The sequence below is a fragment of the Lissotriton helveticus genome, chromosome 4_1 (assembly GCF_964261635.1).
Source record: "Lissotriton helveticus chromosome 4_1, aLisHel1.1, whole genome shotgun sequence".
NCBI lineage: Eukaryota > Metazoa > Chordata > Amphibia > Caudata > Salamandridae > Lissotriton > Lissotriton helveticus.
Genome location: NC_136063.1, coordinates 1,654,076,254 through 1,654,090,363, shown reverse-complemented (window position 1 = coordinate 1,654,090,363; position 14,110 = coordinate 1,654,076,254). Strand labels below are relative to the sequence as shown.

The 14,110-nt window shown below is 43.8% G+C and overlaps 1 protein-coding gene across 3 annotated transcripts in view; it reads right to left on the bottom strand.

The window, feature by feature from the left end:
• The window catches only part of UBP1 (upstream binding protein 1), a 550,328-nt gene extending 536,708 nt beyond the window's left edge, over window positions 1–13,620 (bottom strand). For 2 of the 3 annotated variants that reach the window (XM_078688332.1, XM_078688330.1), the window contains exon 1: window positions 13,247–13,620. Coding sequence is in view for 2 of the 3 variants with exons in the window: in XM_078688330.1 (XP_078544456.1) it covers window positions 13,247–13,359 (113 nt within the window). In the remaining variant the exon portion in view is untranslated. The remainder of the gene's footprint in view (window positions 1–13,246) is intronic. The other variant, XM_078688331.1, reaches the window with a different exon arrangement.
• Between the last annotated feature and the right edge of the window lie 490 nt (window positions 13,621–14,110).

Sequence of the window (14,110 nt, the reverse complement as noted above, 5' to 3'; positions counted from 1 at the left end):
AATACTTTGCAAACATCAAACTTGGTTATAAAACATAAAACGTCCTCATTTTTTGGCACTAAGTACTAGAATTTGAGGGGAAAAGCAATGTCTACCACACAATGTTCTGACACTTCAATTCATAAAAACAGTATCTCACAGCTGTGGGTGGGTCTCCTGTAATAGGCAGGAACAGACCAAAACTTTGAACATATGGTGCTGAAATGTACAAACTTATGGCCAACTCCTGCCAAGTGGAATAGGCACACTGACACATGGGGTACCATTGTTATAAAGAGATGTGTGGGAACGTTGGGGAATAGGACATTTGCTGTTTGCCTGAATTTCAGGAGTTTTCCGCTACAGAGAAGTGAAGAAATTGTGTTTCAGACAAGCCATATCACCCTGGATTTCCATGGGTCTTAGTTTAAGAAATGTCTAGAGCTGGTATGCTTTCCTTCAACTCCAGGCCCAAATTTCATATTCAACACCATAGAAGCCCCCACCCCATTGCTGCCCGGTGCATAGATTCCTCCTCAAATCCATAGAAAACCCATATAAGTCTGGTACCCCAATGCGCAGGAGACACAGGTAGGGTGACTACTTCATTCCATGTCATAATGAACAGTTGTGAACTTTTAAAATATAAATCATTGCTTTCAATTTTTAGTCTAATTACAGTGTCTTCAATTATAGAGTAGCTCTTAACTTCTGTGGACCCCCACTGAATCATGACTGGAATCAGGAGGACCCCACTGGTCATTATTGGAAGCTGGGGACCCCGGCTTAAGCAATTTCTATTATTTGGACATCAAAATAATACACAAAAATACAAACACAAGCATATGCCATATAAATGCTCAAAAATTAAAGTATTGTCTATAAAGCACTTTCAAATATAGAAAATATTTACTTATTGTTGCTTTCTTATTTGTACATACTTAATTTCATAACAAGAACGGAGGTTACATTATGCAATGACTTTTAATTTCAGTTCCAAGCAGACACATAGTCATAATACAAAGGTTCCAAAAGAACATTGAGATAAACTAAGAGACATAACATAGCAACCATCTGCATCTTTTAAATGCGGCTCCAAGCAGATAAGTAGCTTACTACCTTCTCTGTTTATTTCACTAATATGGTCATTTTTCAGTAACCTCCCCCTTGCTCGCTGAGACGTTGAGTATCCTCAGCGCTTTTGTCAGAAGGAGCGCCTCACCTATACTGATCGCTTGAGTGAGAGCAGCACTTCTAGCATTACCTTCGTCTGTATTTAACGCTGCTGAAGAGGAGCGCTTCGCGCATTGCCTCCGCTCTCCTCCTTCGTTCGTCGGCCGCCCGAGTGATTTTGACATGATCACCGCGGCGGACCCATTCCTCCAAGACTAACATTAGAGGAAAGATCCCTGGCAGGAGGCACGCTTCGTGCGTGTCTCGCCAAGGGACTTTCCTCTTTCAACGCCGACAGTTGGAAAATCAGCTGCTCGGTCCTTCTGCTGCAAGTTTTTAACGCTATTTTAGCAAATTGTTATTAACACACAAGAGTAAATAGGAATCTTGCCTTTCATTAGCCTTTTATATTGCTAAATAGAGTCCTTTCTTTTAAATAAGATATATATATATAGTAAAATATTTTATATTGGGAAATAGAGTCCTTGCCTTTAAATAAGCCATATATATATTAGAAAATAAAGATCTAGCCTTTGATAAGCCAGATATATTTTATATAATTAAGAAAAGGGGGTGAATAATTATTACTTATTTATTTTTAAAAAGAGAGAAAGAATATTAATATGGAGAATTTATCTGACTGAGTTGGAATTGAATAATACCGCGCTCCCTAATTTTGATAGAGAAGGGTTTCGACTTCTAATCCAAAGAGAGATGAAGCCTTGTATGTTGGAGACCCTTGCCCAGGTCACACCTTATAAAAGACCCCTTCCCTCTCAGGAAGACGTGTGTGATGAGACTCCATGCGATGCCTTTCCTGTGAGTGGCAAAACGCACCAAGAAGTCTAATTATACCACTCCTCACGTCCCAGCGAGGACAGGGGGTCCTAGCACCTCTAGCGATATTGGTAGTCTTAGCACCTCAAAGCAATTGGGAGGTCTTCGCACCTCAAGTTCGCACCTCAAGTAAGAAGGTTGTCCCTAGCGACTCGTCACCTTTGGGTGCCCTTTGCAGCACCAAATATCTCGGATGCCGTAAGCGGCTCTATATCTCATGGTGCTCAGCATTATAACGGGAACTCGAATGATGACAATTCTGACGATACAGACGAGTATGTTCTGGACCTAGATGAGGATGTTGGCCTATTCGACACGGAGGATGAACCCACTTCTTCCTCGAAAGACAATATTCTAGATCACTTAGGGGAAAGAGATTTTCTCCCCCCTGAATTTAAAAACACCCCCTTTCATCACAATGGTCTCTCCAAGAGCATGTCTCGAAGTTCATTAAGAAATGGATACGATTCCCTCTTGAAAGGGAGACGAGGAACATACTACGGGCAGAGTGTTCTAGACCCTCCATTGATGAAAAGGCATGCTATACTCCTAATGTAGATCCGGAACTGATTAAATTCCTCTTCAGGCTTCGGCGCGATCCCAGGAAAGGCCTAGAAAAATCATTCAAAGGCTGCCAAGACCACCTATTAGATGTCCACGGGCCCCTTACCAGGATACTTGACTCCGCAGAAGAGTGCCACCTTCACGGCACCCCCCTCAATACAGATTTATTTAGAGGATGGAGTCAAAGAGCCCTCATTCTTCTAGGCAACGCCAATGCGAGTATTAACGCCAAAAGGCGTAGACTGATTCTTTACAAGCTCGATCCTAAACTTTCTGACATGGCGGAAAAAGAGCCATCCTCAAACCCGAAAGGCCTTCTTTTTGGGGAAGAGCTTATAAAAATCGCTTGGAAAGTACGTGTCTACTTTCACAGCACTTGATAAAGCCCAACATAACATCAGGAGAGTGTTTAACAATAATCTTTTTGGGAGGGCCGGAAGAAGGGGCCTTTCTTCCGGCCGATTTAACCAGAGGCCATACCAGAGATCACGCCCCTTCGGAAGAGGCTATCAACAATATAACTTCAACACCCCTTTCGTCTACAATCGCGGAAGAGGAAACCGAGCCAGAGGGGCAAGATCTCGAGCTTCATTCACCTCGAATCCTCCAAGTAAGTCCTGCGCCCTTACTTTCTCCTGCTATCCCCTTAAAGGTGGGAGGCAGACTCAAGCTTTTTTCAAAAAGATGGGAAGAAATAACCCGGGATCCTTGGGTTCTGTCCACAGTGAAAGGCTTCAGGATAGATTTCGTTCAAACTCCGTTTCAAGCTTCCTTACCAAGGGACGTCCCGGTTTCCCTAGAAAAAGAGAAAATAGTAGAGGAAGAGATCTCCTCTATGCTTCAAAAAGGGGAGATAATAGAAGTTCGTTTGGATTCTTTAACTTTTGTAAGTACACTGTTCCTCGTGGAGAAAAAAGAAAAAGGTTGGAGAGCGGTTAGAAATCTGAAGGGCCTCAACAAATTTCTTGGTTACAGGCATTTCAAAATGGAAGGAATACATCTCCTGAGAGATCTTCTCCAAAAAGAAGACTGGTTGGTCAAACTAGATTTGAAGGATGCCTACTTCACGATTCCAATGGCGGTTATGCATCAGCCATTCCTGCAATTTCTATGGAAAAATCACCTTTACCAATTCCAGGCTCTCCCCTTTCGGGCTTTCTTCTGCTCCTTTATACTTTATCAAGGTTATGAGAGCAGTAGCCTCCTTCCTGAGGGAACGAGGCGTCCGCCTTATTATTTACCTTGACGACATCTTGATAATGTCTCAAGACCTCCATCAAATTCTCCTAGATCTGGAAACGGTTATGAATCTGCTAGAAAGTCTAGGATTCATTATCAACAAAGAGAAGTCCATTCTAACCCCTTCAAAATCATTGGAGTTTCTGGGTTTCACTCTGGACACTTCCAAGTGTCTTCTCCTCTTACCTCCTTCAAAAATCTCGAAGATCAGGAAAGAGATTCGACATGTCTTGAGACAAGAGGACATCCCCTTAAGGGAGCTGGCAAGACTACTGGGTCTCTTATCTTCCTCCATCCAAGCGATCTTTCCAGGCCCTCTGAATTACTGGGCCTTGCAAAGGATAAAAGGCAGGGCCTTGAGGTCCGGTCTCTGGTACCAGGACCGAATCACCCTAGATTTGGAGACCAAAGCAGAACTAGTCTGCTGGTTCAAAAACCTGGAGGCTTGGAATGGGAAAGTAATTTTTGGTTCAGAACCGGATTTTGTGTTGGAATCGGACGCTTCCCTTCATGGTTGGGGTGCATGTTTCCTAGACCAGAATACGGGAGGGGTATGGTCTCGGGAGGAGTCATCTCACCACATAAATTTCCTCGAACTTGCTGCTGGTCTGTACGTCCTTATGAGTTTCTAGCGCTCCCTACAGGGGAGGTTGGTTGTCCTGAAGATGGACAATGTTTCCGCAGTGGCCTACATCAATCGATTGGGAGGTACGAAATCTGCCGACCTTTCCAACCTGGCCAAGAGACTCTGGATGTTCTGCTTAGAACACAAAATTGGCCTCAAAGCGGAATACTATCCAGGGAAATCGAACGTTTCTGCCAATTGGAATTCCAGATTCCTTCCGGATTTCAGCGACTGGAAGCTCAACGTCGCTGTCTTCGACTAGCTGAATTCTTGCTGGGGTCCCTTCGAAATAGACCTCTTTGCGAGCTGTCTCACCTCTCAACTAGAGCATTACTTCAGCTAGATGCCAGATCCCGGTGCTCTAGCAGTGAACGCATTCCTCCAACCCTGGTCAGGGATCAATGCATATGCGTTTCCCCCATTTGCAATGATCCAGAGAGTCTTGCAGAAAGTGAGGCAAGACCGATGCTCTCTAGTCCTGATAACTCCCTTCTGGCTGTCACAAGCATGGTTCCCCACAGTTCTGGAGCTAACTTACGAACTTCCCTTTCTGATACCTTCTCTAGAAGATCTCCTTATAGACGTAAACTGAGATCCTCACCTCCCGACCCTATCCGGGGAGTTTGAACCTTCTTGCTTGGAAAGTGTCAGGAGATCCAACAAAGTCTCAGGACTTTCAACTTCAGCTCCTACTCTCCTCAGAGAGTAATAGGCGCCGGAAACTCACTACAGATACTTGGTTTCGTTGGTGCCTGGAGAGGGATTTGGATCCCATACAGGTACCTATTGTTGATGTAGTGAATTTTTTGGCTGAACTTTTTGACAAAGGTTTGAGTTATAGATCGATTAATTGTTATATAGCTGCTATCTCTGCGGGTCATGTTCTTGTTAATGGCAAGACGGTCGGTAAAAACGTCATTGTTTGTAGGGTTATGAAGAGCATTAGTCTCAAAAGACCCCCGAAACTGAAATATAATACACTCTGGGACGTGAATTTGATGCCAGATCTTTTCACTTCTTGGCCCGACAATTTTCTTTTGAATAGAAAATTTCTCTCTAATAAACTCGCCACTCTTCTTTGCCTTATCTCTTGTCGTAGAGTTTCTGACGTTAAAGCTCTGGAGATCTCTAACAGGTCCTATAATTTGTTTGGAGTCAAATTTGAGGTCTACAGAAGAACCAAGACCATGTCTGACTCAATATTTTATCCTCGTTTCGACCCTTGTCCGAAACTATGTAGTTGAATGTATGAAAGCTTATGATCAGACAATGTCTAACCTGCGACCTATTGAGGAGAATCAGCTTCTTTTTTCCTTCGTTAAACCTCATAAGGCCATTTCCTCCACTTCAATTGCTAGATGGGTTAAGTCCGCTATGACTCTAGCAGGTATCAATATAACCAAGTCTCAAGCTCATTCCCTCAAAGGTGCTATGGCGAGTAAGTCTCTTTGGTCCGGAAGGAAGTTGGATGATATTCTTAAAGCTGCCGACTGGTCTAATGCTAGTACCTTCGCAAGACACTATTGTAAACCAATTGAACACATATCTAATGTCGTTTTACAAGGCTACCAACATGCATGATGTAGCCTCCATTCTTGTAATGAAATTGCGATTCTCCTATTACCATGCCTAGAGAATCTAGATTTCATTAAAGACACGGAGGCTCACATTATCCCGCCCATCCCATTCCCTGTTTGGTATTTGGTGTCTCATTCTTATCCTCACTTATAATCTGATTTCATTGACATGTTATTTCTAATTTGTTTGCATTGACATGTTATTTAAATTGTTCAATTCGCTTCTCTGGACATGTTTTGTGACTACTTTGTCCTTTTGGACACAATTTTCATTGCCTTCTTTCTTTTCAGATAATCCTTCTACCTGAGCTTCGTTGGCAGATTTCTCATTGGCTCGTTACCTTCTTCAGCTCTCCTTTGGATTTCATTTCGAGTTCTCTCCTTTCTACTGGATCTTCTCTTCGCCTGATTTAAAAGAGGCAGATGGTTGCTATGTTATGTCTCTTAGTTTATCTCAATGTTCTTTTGGAACCTTTGTATTATGACTATGCGGCTGCTTGGAACTGCAATTAAAAGTCATTGCATAATGTGAGCCTCCGTGTCTTTAGTGAAATCAAGATTCTCTAGGCATGTTAATAGGAGAATCGCAATTGTAACAGATTAATTTGATTGTTATTTAATACAACTGTTACTGATCCCCCGCTAGGCCTTGCGAACCCCAGGGTCCTCGGACAGCAAGTTATGAACCACTGAAATATAGTATGTATGCCAATCTAGACCCAGAGGAACACAGATGTGGGTCAAGCCTTAGAAGGGATATGTTCTGGACAAGGAAAACTGGAGGAACTTACCATGGTCTGGGGGATAAAAAGGTACAAATCTGGCAATTCTCATTATCAGCACATCCAGCCGATCAGTGCAAGGGAGGAGAATTGTGGTATGTTAGCATACAGTACAAAGGTCATCCCTTTCGTCAAATGACAGGCACCTTTCCCTGTCATTTAACTTTCATTGGCTTTCCAAATTTCCCAAAAGCATTGCACCCTATTTATCACCCTACTCCACCTATAATCCTCTTTTCTCAGCCCCCATAGATCGATGGCACTATTTACTTTCATGACCTGGAACATCAATGGACTCAACTACTGTTTTTAACAAAACACGGTCCTTCGCATCGCCAAGCGCCATTCTCCAGCTGTGCTGTTGCTTCAGGAGATGCACCTCTTCAGGACCCACTGCCTAGTTTTTTTCCAGTTCGGGTACAACAGGTTTACCACGCGGGCCACACCAGGGGTTCCTGAGGAGTCGCAATACTCCTTCATAAATTCTTCTTTATATCCCTCCCTAACTCAGTGTCAGATGCATGTTTGATTGCATGGCCTTTGTGAGGTCAAACTCTACAACTTCCTTGAAGTATACATTCCACTGCACCGACCCCGAATGTCCCTAGGTCGCGTCCGGAATATAATTCTGGATCTCCAACCAGGTTTTTAACAACGTGATGGACCCTAACCTTGATACAACAGGGGTGAGGGCAGCGCATCCACAATCCTCCTTTCCACTGGCAGAATGGGGAATGTCTCTAAGCCTCTGCGAAGCCTGGAGGAAGTGGCACCAAAGACGGTAATTTATCCAGCATTGGCTATCCTAGTCCTGATTAGAGGAGTCCCCTCATCTTCAAGATGCAGGGGATTGAAACGTGTGCTTAACTTCGCCTCCTCCACCTGAGGGGTGGAGTTGGCAAAGGTGGGCACATCTCCTGGTCTTTCTGAGTTTTTCCGCCGGTTTTCCCACCCAAAGTGGAGGTGTACACCGGGGATTGCCATCTGCTGCTAGCAGAAGAGGCTGGGGGTCGCATTACAAAAGGTGGCTTAAAGCACTGGCCCATCCGGTTGGAGGAGGTGTGACACCTCTGCCCAGGATTTGCATGGTTTCTGGTCCCGGAGAGCAGAGGATCTGCACCCAGCAGTCCAGAAACATGTCTGTGTGTGGCCAGCTGTCTAAAGCCAGCCAGTGCCCACACCAGGGTTGGTAGTTTTTTTTATGGGGACCCTCTGATATGCCCTCTGAGTACAGGTTTTATCAAATCTCCTACTGACATCAATGTGGATTTATTACAATGAGTGGTTTCCATCATGGTGCTGGGGAACTAGAGTTGTTGAGTTTCCAGCCCATGTACTACTTATCACTTCCCTGGCACAATATTTAAGAATTGATTTGAGTACTTTAGGGGCATATCTACTCATGCAAATATGCCCTCCTCACCTGTGGAATATTGCACCCTGCCTTAGAGCTGTAAGGCCTACTCGAGGGGTGACTTACCTATACCTACAGGCAGTGTAGGCTGGCATGGCACCCAGGCAGAGCACCATGTTGACAGTCCTTTCTCCCCTTACAATGGCATGCAAGGGCAGAGGCATGGTCCTAGTCAGGGGGTTCCCAAAGGGCCCCTCTTCAGCTTCCATGCCCTAGGTACCCAGGGTACCACTTACTAGGGACTTACAGGGGGCAGAAGTGCCAATTGTGGATATGTTTTAATGAAGAGCATTGGAAAAGGGGACCTGGTTGGCAGGGACCCTGTGAACTACAATTGAAATCATGTCAAATACCAGGCAAAAATTGGAGGCTAACCATGTCTAAAGAGGCACTTTCTCACAATAGGTTTGATGTATTCACACCCAATTCACTGCGTCATACAAACATGGAACCAATGTTTGTTAATGCAGTACTTTAGACATCGGATTACGGTTACTATTTAAATGTCAGCTTATCTCTCACCAATGTGTTTTTAAATATTAAGTAAAGTCTATTAATAACTGGACCTTATAACAGCTAGGCCAAGGGTGGCAAAGAGTGACATTATAATGTGCTTTTTTTAAAAATAGCATTTCCTGGATATAAACAGCTCATGCGTCCCAGGATTAAACATCATGATTAGTTCTGACCAAATTGTGAGTTCTGTTAACATCCCTTCTCTAGCAACATCTTTTTTCCAGACAAGCATGAAAACTGTTAACGCATGCTGAACCCTGGAGGGCCTTCACAATGGGTAATTCAATAGTATATTTCCAACATTTGCACATTGGTAGTCGTGCAATTCCCAAGAACTCCCTTAGAATCACAAGGTGTAAACCGATATATATGGTTATGGTTTTATTTCTTAATGTGTTGGCTTACTTGAAGCATGAAGCCATATACCAAAACCACATGCACAATCTGGGCAAACCAGACTATAAAAAGTACTACTTCTGATCGAAGGCTAGTTAAACAAAATAAAACCACCACTTTGCTACTCAGGGTAGAGGGTAGTGATCACTTCCCACTACGGATGGAACTGCAGGTAAACAGGGACCCGCCGAGACAGAAAGTGTTACAGGTAGATATTAAATACCCAAAGCGTCTTACTACCCGGATTACCGAAGAATATATAAAGAAATTGAGTGCATTCCAGATAATAGTGGATTTAGAAAATCGACCTTTAGGGGGAAGATATATCCTGGTATGAGGATATAATAAGACAACTTGTAGAATGCCTGAGGATAAAAATCAAACGGGGAAACCAGGGTTCAGCAAGTAAGGCTAAATTAAATCCAAATAATAAACCATGGTTTGACGAGTGCCTTAAAGTAAAGGCCGCTATTAGGCAATACGAAAGATGCCTCAGGCGCAGATACAACGACGCAGCATCACTAGATCTTAAGAAGTTGAGGATAAATTATAAGGCAACTATTAGAGAAAAAAAATGATTATTTAAAGAAAAATGCTGGATGAACTTACTTGAGGCAATAGAAGAAAAAAATGTCAAAGGTTTTTGGAAAATGATACAGGAATGCACGGGGAAAGGGGTAGGGACTATGCAATGCTCCGTTCCAGAGGATAAGTGGGTAATCTACCTGGAGGAAATCTATGGCAAGTGGCCAAGAAGGGGGGGAAATACAATCAACCAGCTGGCCAAGAGTTAGGGAAGAAGTAATAGGGCAGTTCTCCCTAGGCCATATTAAGACTATAATAGCTGGATTAAATTTAACACGTGCTGCTGGCCCCGATAATCTACCTGCAGTCATTATAAAGACCAATCCAGAGTGGTGGGCAAAGTTTCTCTTAAAGATGTTGTTGAGTATATTAAATAGAGAAATTATGCCAGATAGTTGGAAAGGGGCTATCATAAGACCGATACATAAAAAGGCGATGTAAACTCCCCTAAAAATGATCGCCTAATAAATCTTCTGGATATTGGGGAAAAAGTATTCGCCAAAGTAATCCTAGGGCTAGTGAAAGATTGGGCAGAAGATAATTTGATAGTACCCCCTGAACAGGGTGGATTTAAAGAAGGGCGTTCAACGGTGGACCACTGCCTTGCTCTCCCTGGGCGATCGCGCGGAAGTCGCTAGAGCAGAGGGGTAATCTATTTTGCTGCTTTGTTGACTTCCGCGCGGCATTCGACCTTGTGGGTAGGGAACATCTATGGTCAACCCTGCTAGGTTATAAAATACACAATGGTGTGCTAGCCCTTATACAGGCCTTGCATTCAGATAACTTGGCCCAGGTAATCTTGGATGAGGAGTGAGGATTGTCTGGGAGGATACAGATTGGAAATGGCCTGAGGCAGGGGTGCGTATTAGCCCCCTTGCTTTTTTCTCTGTTTATAGCCGACCTACCACGGAAATTAGGAGTGGTCAGAGGGGCTAGCCCAAAATTGGGAGGTAACCATATATCTTGCCTGCTATATGCGGACGATTTGGTGATTGTGGACCAGACAGAGATAGGTCTCCAGAGAAAATTAAACATGTTTAATGAACACTGCCTAAATAAAAAACTAGTAGTGAACATGGAGAAGACCAAAATATTATGTTTCGGTAGAAGCAAGACTAGGTTCCCTTGGTGTCTAGGTACAGTCCTATTAGAGAGGGCAACAGAATATAGATACCTGGGAATATGGTTTACGAGCAATCTGAAATGGTCTACCCACCTGGAAGCTTTAAAAATGAGGGCAACGGCTACATTGAAGGGTCTAAAAAGATTCAACAGCGTTTATGGGGAAATGTCAGATGGGCCGTTAATAAAGGCCTACTTAGCAATGGTTCCTGCACAATTTCTTTATGGGGCAGAGGTACTTCTTCTAAGTGGGAAAAAATGTTGGGATACAGAGGAGGGAAACATCCTGAAAAGCTTGTTTTCGTTGCCAAAATCATCAATGGTACAAGCAGCAAGATTAGAGCTGGGATTCACCTCTTGGGCAGTAACCGCGAGTATGGCCCTAATACGTTTTGGCAGCGCCTAGGGTCAAGGGAGTTTCAAAAAATCTCCCAGTGGGGTAGAGGTGAAATTGCCTTTAGTAAGCTGTGCTGGGAAAAAGAAACAAGAGCCTTTTTATGAGAAGTGTATGGAATTCTGGGTTTAAAGTTATACCCGCAGCTAGGACATGCAATATTAGGTAAAAAAGAACTAAGGTCCCTGGGAGCGGTCATGTCCTGTATAGGTGACCGAGAGTACCTCCTGCGGAAAACATCGGTGGCCCACAGAACCCAGGTGTGGGAATCAGAAGTACAACAGTATCCCTATTTAGACAGGTTACCGAACTACCGTCTAAGACGTGAGGTACTAAAAGTGAGAATGGGAATAAATCCCTGCTGCGTAAATAATAGGGTGAAAAATTACTTGATAAATAGCGATGGTAAATGTATTTGTATGTTAGGTACCCCCTGCAATATTGTACATATTTTATTAGACTGTAGGTCGGTTTTAGATATATGACAAGTGTTTTTATGTCAGATATTCAAAAAATATAGAAATAGGAATAGGATGCAAGCTGCTAATTTTCTAGTGGAAATGACAATGTTAGATGTAGCCTGTGTTTTGGGGAAATTTATTAGCAAAATTAGGATGTTTCTGCAGTGTATAGAGTAACAGGCGTAGCAGTTCACACAGTATAAAAATGAGAGTGTATTTTTAAGGGTGAATAGTAATGTAAGTATTTTGGAAGGATTGTATATATGATGAATCCATTGTGATTTTAACAATTTTAGAAAGAAACCAGATTGGTACCTAAAGGAGTTCTCTCGCACTATGTCCATGAACCGCTTCTGTTTTTAAATAATGTATTATGTCATGTGCTTTTAAAAAGGTTTATAAAATGTAAAGTATATACTTTTATGGTTTTAACAAACCAAATAAAGTTTTTGACTGACTGACTGACACTTTGCTAGGTGAAAACAGATCCCGGTATAGCAAGAGCAAAAACACCAATACAAATTCTGACAAAAAAAACACTTCTTATGATGTGGCACGTAAGATCACATTCATAAATATCGCTGCCTCCCAAACACAAAGTTAAAGAAATGTAAAAAGGATAACAAAACAGCAGGTGCAAAACGTTAAAACTGCAGCCACAATAACAGACTGTCACCTCACTAGAATAGCTGCCCTGGCATTTTTAGGCCAACTGGAAAACTTGCATTCACAATAAGAAACATACAAGGACTGTAAACTTACAGTTGTGCACATCCAAGTCGGTATTGCCCTGAACATTGAAAAGGGTAATGCAGTATATCGCTAAATTAATGACTTTGGAATACCGCCCAGGGTTTCTAAGTCCTGGCTCCAATCTTTGGCTACAATGGTGTGATCCTTGGTTAATATCAGATCACGTGTCAGGCTAATGACCAAGCACCGCTACACAAACCTCTATTAACATCTGTGTGCCTCAACCCAACTGTTGGCACAAACTAAAAGGGCCGTGAAAGACGCTTAGTACCAGTATCAAGCACTTTAAATCTTTGGGCTGTTACATTTCGCCTGGAACACAAAAGGGTGATTAATTTGGCAATGCTGGAAAATACAACTCTCTTAACTTATGCCCTGCAACGGAAACACGATAGTAAAAGTGATATCACAGCACGCTTTCTCCGTAAATGAGATGCAAGCTCTAAGACTGTGAGATGTACCGGATTTCAGGCTGCATTTAAGGTTAGATTTGAAGCTGCAACTGTAGGGTTTTACGCATGCAATAATGCCACCGATTACCCTTTTTATGAACTCCTTGTGCTACATACAGAATGTCATATATATGCAGCAACGACGACATCCCTACAGACAAGAAAAATGTATTCCGTTAAGTGTGATTTCCTGTTCTTTGCACTGCAAGGTCAGCTCGAAGTTCCCTCGTGTATCGCGCTAGAACTGGAACCCGGTACTAAAGTTAAGGAATGTTCTACAGAACAATGTCTTTCTGCAAGAATTTATTTGGAAAGCTGTGTGAATTGGGTAGGATGGAAGCTGCAGGCGGTGACCACGAGCGACAGGGTCGTCTAACCTCATGTTGTACACTCCGGCTCCCAGCTCCTGCCCGATGTCCGACAGGCTGGCATCGAAATCCTGCGCCACAGACTCGATCACCTCGTCCATCATCTTCAGTACCCAGGCCATAGATGTGCGCCTTGTGCCCCGGGGGCTACTCGTACGCTTCTTCTGGGGTAGTCCGCTCACTTACAGGCCGGGCGGGGGTGGGTGCGTGGCTTGCGCACAGATGTTTCTGTGGAAAGTTTACGGCCAGTTTAAGGCAGCAGCCAGAGTGCACTGCTGCCGCGGCGCGGACAGAGGTGCCCCCCATTTATCGGGGGTCAGAGCCTGCGACAGCGGTGCACCGAGCTCCCCTAATCAACACAGCGGCGAGTCCTGGCATACTACAACTAAGGTGTCCGAGAGGAAGCAATTTAAGGCAGAGCTTGCTAGGAGTGAAAGTCAGCACCATTCCGGCTCCTCCCCCCGAACACCTGTTGCCCCTATCACCGCCCGGAAAGCTTGCCCCGCCCTTCAGCACCGAGCGACTTCCTCCCCGGCACTTCCGCATGCTCGTGTTTCCTGCCGTGGGGTTCTAGTAGTGTCTGCGTCATACACCGTTTCCGTTCTACAAGGATTCCCTTTGGTCTCGGATGTTTACTTCGGAGATCTCACTGTCACAACAACCACCATCTTTTCCGCTCTTCGCATACAAGAGCCTGAATCACCAGAGGAGCCGGTTTCCAAAAAAAAAAACCGCTATTCCACGAAGCGCTGGCTGCCTCTCCGCCCTGTTTCCTTTTCGGTGCTTCTGCCGCGAAGGCTGTAATTTCACAGACTGGATGTTATTTATATTGAGGAGGCCTTCTTGGGTTGGCCTTTATGTTAGGCCCCTGGC